Source organism: Leptosomus discolor, chromosome Z (genome assembly GCF_034619465.1).
Source record: "Leptosomus discolor isolate bLepDis1 chromosome Z, bLepDis1.hap2, whole genome shotgun sequence".
Lineage (NCBI taxonomy): Eukaryota > Metazoa > Chordata > Aves > Leptosomiformes > Leptosomidae > Leptosomus > Leptosomus discolor.
In genome coordinates this window covers 49,489,694-49,495,201 of record NC_141419.1, presented here as the reverse complement: position 1 = coordinate 49,495,201, position 5,508 = coordinate 49,489,694, and the positions used below count along the sequence as shown (strand labels likewise).

The 5,508-nt window shown below is 48.2% G+C and overlaps 1 protein-coding gene across 1 annotated transcript; it reads right to left on the bottom strand.

Annotated features, from left to right (window-relative positions):
• Positions 1–585: 585 nt before the first annotated feature.
• Positions 586–1,573, bottom strand: LOC147413279 (uncharacterized). Its single transcript, XM_086480098.1, has one exon. It carries the CDS (start codon positions 1,258–1,260, stop codon positions 586–588), a length of 675 nt encoding a protein of 224 aa, XP_086336224.1. The 5' UTR covers positions 1,261–1,573.
• Positions 1,574–5,508: the final 3,935 nt, after the last annotated feature.

Below are 5,508 nucleotides of genomic sequence, written 5' to 3'. Positions count from 1 at the left end.
CCATATGGGGCTGTTAAAGAGTCAGCGAGTTTTGCTGATCACCCCTTGGCTCTCCAGCTGAGGAATCAGCTTATGGATGGGAATCAGAGGTTGGTGCAATATTGTCGCCAATGTACTGTTGTGGTAGAGATTGGCACCCGTTGTTCTTCAGCCTTCAGGAACCCCATCACAGAAGGGTCCTCTGAGAGACCAGGCAAGGTGGACAACTGTTCAACTTCGTCCATCTCCAAGGCAGCTATACCAAAGGCCCACCAGTACCCTCTTGGGTCCTTGAAATACCCCCTCCTGAGGTAGTCTATGCCAAGGATGCACAGACCCTCTAGGACAGTCACAATGGGGTGTTCATGCCACTCATTCCCAGTTAGACTCACCTCAGCTTCCAGTTAGCTGCTGGAATCACCCTGTCATTCTAGAAATGCAGATGGGTTCTGCCCCTGTATAGCTTGATGGCATTAGGGTACCTTGTGCACCAGTGTCTACTAGAGCCTTATACTCCTGTGGGTCTGACGTGCCAGGCCATCAGACCCACACAGTCCAATAAACGCAGCTGTCCCTTTCCTCCACCTGGCTAGAGGCAGGGCCCCTCTAATCCTGATCAGACTCACTCACTTCTTGTAAAAATGACTTAGAAATGCCTTCAAGAGGATCAGACTCAGGATCAGCCCTTCTACCCTGTTCGGGGAATTCCCCACAAGAAACCGAAGCAGCATCTTTCCAAGAAGAATTCCCTTTTGTGGTGGTTTTCCCCCACAACTCACATACCCAAGCAGCTAGGACCGAAGTGGGTTTTGCATGCCACTTCCTCATGTCCTCTTCGTGATCACACAGGTAAAACCACAAGGTAGCCTGTGGTGTGTACCTTCTGTGTTCACTCTCTTGAGCAGAGGAGTGCCTATTTCTAATAGCTGAGATATGGGCCTGTACAGGTGGGGAGTAGGACATATCCTTTTTGAATTCCTGGAACTCCTGAGACAGGTCCTCCACAGATGAGACACAGGCCCATAGGGAAGAAGAGAGACTTCCTTCATATTGCCGGAGCTGGATAGCCAATTCATCCACCGTTTGTCCCTTGACTTCCTTCCAGGACATTACTGCCAGTGAGTTGGCATATGATGGTGGTGCACTCTGTAGAAACTTCTGCCACATGGGCTGTGTGCATCGGACTTCACCTGGATCTAGAGGTGACTGCCCATTATCCAGATCATTATAAATCACCTCCAGCACAGGTAGTTCCATCAGGTACCTCATAACTCTCTCCATGGTGGTCCACTTGCCTGGGTGACATGTAACATCTTCTTTGAAGGGGTACCTCTCCTTCACACCTGACAGGAGTCGCCTCCAGAGGCTGAGGGCTTGTGTCCACTTTCCAATTGCCTTGTCAATACCTCTTTCCCTAGACAGGGAGCCCAGCTGCTCGGCTGCCCTTCTCTAATTCCAAGCTAATGTCCCCGTTATCCCAGCATTGGAGCAGCCAGGTGACAATGTGCTCACCTGGATGGCAGCCAAAATCCTTTCGCATATCTCACAGGTCACTCAGGGATAGAGATCGGGTGATTATCTCTGGTTCTGCCTCTTCCTCCTGTTCTCAAGATGACTCTCATTCACTTTCATCCCTCACCAAGCGGACCGACTTTTTTGTGTACTTCTTCTGTATAGGGGCAACTGATACCGGCACAGGTTGGTTCTCTGGTTCAGCTGTAGTGCCTGTTGGTCTGTTTTAAGGTCCAGAGACCTTCTCTTGCCCTTGAGGGCACTGAATAGTGTTGAGAAGGGCTCAGTATGCATGGGCCAGGGCCCAGCATGTTGCAGTGATTTGTGACTCTCTGGAATTGCCAGGGTGACAGCATACCTTTTCCAAATGTTTTACTAGTTTTCCAGGATTCTGTAGTTGTTCAGGGGTGAAATTCCAAAACACTGGGGGTGACCACTGCCCTATGTACTTGCCCATACTCTCCCACACAGCCTGCCACCCATAATTATCCAGCCTCAGGCAGATCTCTGGGTGGTATTCTTGGAAAAATATTGTTTAACCAGGAACAATACCTGGGACACATTCATGAGACACAGCAGTAAGAATATGTTGGCTTGGGCATCCCAGGGATATTCAAAATTCTCAAAAGCTGCTACAATAAGCCTGAAGGTGGTAGGAGATGAGGAAGAGTGGGAGAAAGTATCCCTCTTTGTCCGTCCCATGGACTGGGTGTGATTAGTAATGAATTCCGACAGGAGACACCGGAGGAATGGGCACGGCAGCAATGCCGCATACAAATACCAGCTGAACCTGATGACCAGTGATGCAATCATCATTAGTCGACATTAGCCGGTGCAGCAAGATGACAGTCCTGATCCCCCTCCCAGCAGTCACAGACATCACCGCAGGGAGCACATAGTGCACGTACGAGTTTTACACAGCACCACCACGCGAACAGACGAACCAACATGGTGACAGCGGTCACTTAACTAATATAACAAATGTGTATGACAAACTCTCAACGCGGTCTGGCCAGATCTGCCGTTATCTCAACCCCTCAGGCCCCACATCGGGCACCAAAAGGCCTGTTGTGGTTTGGAGCAGGGCATCACGGGGCCACTTGCTCACCCTTCCCCCTGCGGAAAAGGGGGTCAAACCCCGTGGGCTGAGATAGGAACAGTTTAATGGAACAACACAAGGAGAGAAGAAACAACGGTAACAACACTAATGAAATAATAGACACAGTGAGAGACACTGAACACAACCGCTCACCGCCCAGACCGTCTGCCACATCACACCACGCAAACCTTCCTGCTGCTCCTCCTTATACACTGAGCATGATGTCAGCATGGTATCACATACCCCTTGGCTACATCTGTTTGACTGTCCCGGCTGTGCCCCCTCCCAGCTTCTGGTGAAAATTAACCCTATCCTAGTCAAACCCAGGACAAACCATTACACCTCATCCTGTTGCAACAGGCCCTGTTAAAAAGATTGCCGCATCTTTCCTGCGGGCCTCCTTTAAGTACTGAAAAGCTCCAATAAGGTCTCCTCGGAGCCTCCTCTTCTCTAGCCCCCTGATCCTCTTTGTGACCCTCCTCTGGACTCACTCCAACAGGTCCCTGTCTTTCTTGTGCTGAGGACTCCAGAGCTGGACACAGCACTCCAGGTGGGGTCTCACAAGAGTGGAGCAGAGTGGAAAAATCACATCCCTCAACCGGCTGGCCACGCTTCTTTTGATGCAGCCTGGGACAGGATTGGCCTTCGGGGCTGTGAGTGCACATGGCTGGCTGATGTCCAGCTTTTCATCCACCAGCACGCCCAAGTTCTTTTCCACAGGGCTGCTCTCAATCCCTTCACCCCCCAGACACTAGGGACTGCCTCGATGCAGGTGCAGGACCTTGTACTTGGCCTTGTTGAACCTCATGAGGTTCACATGGGCCCACTTCTCAAGCTTGTCCAGGTCCCTGTGGATGGCATCCTGTCCCTCAGGCATGTCAACAACATGACTCAGCTCGATGTCATCTGCAAATTTGCTGAGAGTGCACTTGATCCCACCGTGTATGTCATTGATGAAGATATTAAACAGCACTGGTTCCAGTATGGACCCCTGAGAGACACCACTTGTCACCAACCTCCATCTGGACATTGAGCCATTGACCACTACCCTCTGGATGCAGCCTTCCAACCAATTCCTCATCCACTGCACAGTCCAGCCATCAAATCCATATCTCTCCAATTTAAAGAGAAGGATTTTGTGTGGGACCATGTCAAATTTGTAAATTTATATTCACAAAGAACAGACTATGTTGTGGGTCAGTATAATCACTGAATGGATATGATGGGGCTTCTGGAGAACAGTTAAATAAAACTGAAAAATTTATGATGATTCTGTCTGTTTACACATCTTTACCACACTCTTTCTTACATGACCTTTACTTTCAGGACATCTGCTGGCCGACCTGAATTGCATTCATGGAGCACACAAAGGGGATTCAGGCCAAGTGTTCACAAAACATTCAAGGAAAATTTCCACTCAATATCCAGGCCTTGAGCAGCACCATTTCAGAGACTTGTTCTTATTCACCCAAGTGACTCACAACTTGTTCCAAGGATAGTCTTAAAACCCATCAGGATTTCCCTGGAGGAGATGCCTAAAGGTCAGATGATGTTGCAAGGACCACTGAAGACTTCCTTATTGAAGGAGAACCAGCAACAGGAGTCTGAATGAATAAGCCACCCCTAAGCCATTTTCCTCTGTCCAGGTCAGGTCTAGAGGTCCCCATGAGGGGCAAAGGCAGTGCTGGGAACAGCTAAGGCCAGCAGCGCTGGTGCTGTGTGCAGGAAGCAACCAGGAATTGCAGGAAAGGGGAGGCACTGTGACTTCACCCCTCTTTGCCATATGCATGGCACTCTCTTTCTTCTGACTGCAACCCTCCCTTTCCTTAGTCTGACACTTTCCTGCATGGGTTTTCATTAACATAAAGTTGATAATTGCATCTGCCTAGAAGCATCCACTTGGCAAGAAGTCAAGGTTTCAGTGTGACATCATAACTAATTATAAAAATCAGAAGGCTTGTAACAGTGGGGACTGTGGCGAGGACCCAACAGTGCCAATTTGTTTGAAAAGTTTGGGTTGAAGAATTTCATTTTGCAATGAGTGTTTTTTCTTTTCTCCTTGTCAGATATAATTTTTCCTGGATGTGGACTGTAATACAGATTTTGATTTTGTTCACTTCTGAACATTAAGCTGTGTGTCCCTCAATCAGGCAGTAACAGTTTTTATTCCTTTTGGGACAATAAAAAGAGCTTGAAAGAATTAGCCTGTATCCTGAAGTTACAGCTTTTTTACCACCATAGTGTTTCTAGCCATTCTCAGCACAAGAAAGGAGTATCATCTCCTCAGAAGTAGAGACAGCCTTCCTGCCCCGTGTTTGTGTGGCACCTAGCACTACACGAGTCCTGGTTCAGGACTCTGCAGCATCACTGCAGGAAAGGTAAGCACAAGGGTAAGTATTCTCGTGTACAAAAGCCACAGCTAGGACGAGCTGACAACTGTTAAGGTAAACCACAAACATTTACCTAGTAACATAATTAACATCAAATGTAAACTGCATGAAGGTCACTAGTCCCCCATGTACAAGTCAAGAAGTACTCCTGACTGACCACCTATCTGCCCGCCAGACCAGTGGGTCCAGCCCTCACACACCCCCAAGAACTGCCATGCACTGTTTTGTCTTCACTGGAGCAGTTAGCAATACTGACCTTTCAGCAGCAGATTTCAACAAGGCAAACAGAAGTGAAAAGCAGCTGCAAGGGGTATAAAAGGTGTTGAATATTACTCACTCGTCTTTCCTAAAACGGACCATCTAAAATCTCTGTTTACAATGCAACATCCCCAACACACTGAATGTGTGGGGGTTTAAAGCCAAAGCAGACTTTACCATTTAGTCATGCCCCCCACATAGGATTATCCAGAAAATATCACCTAATAAGAGGTGTTTCTCCTACACACATGTAGTAATACAACAATTTCT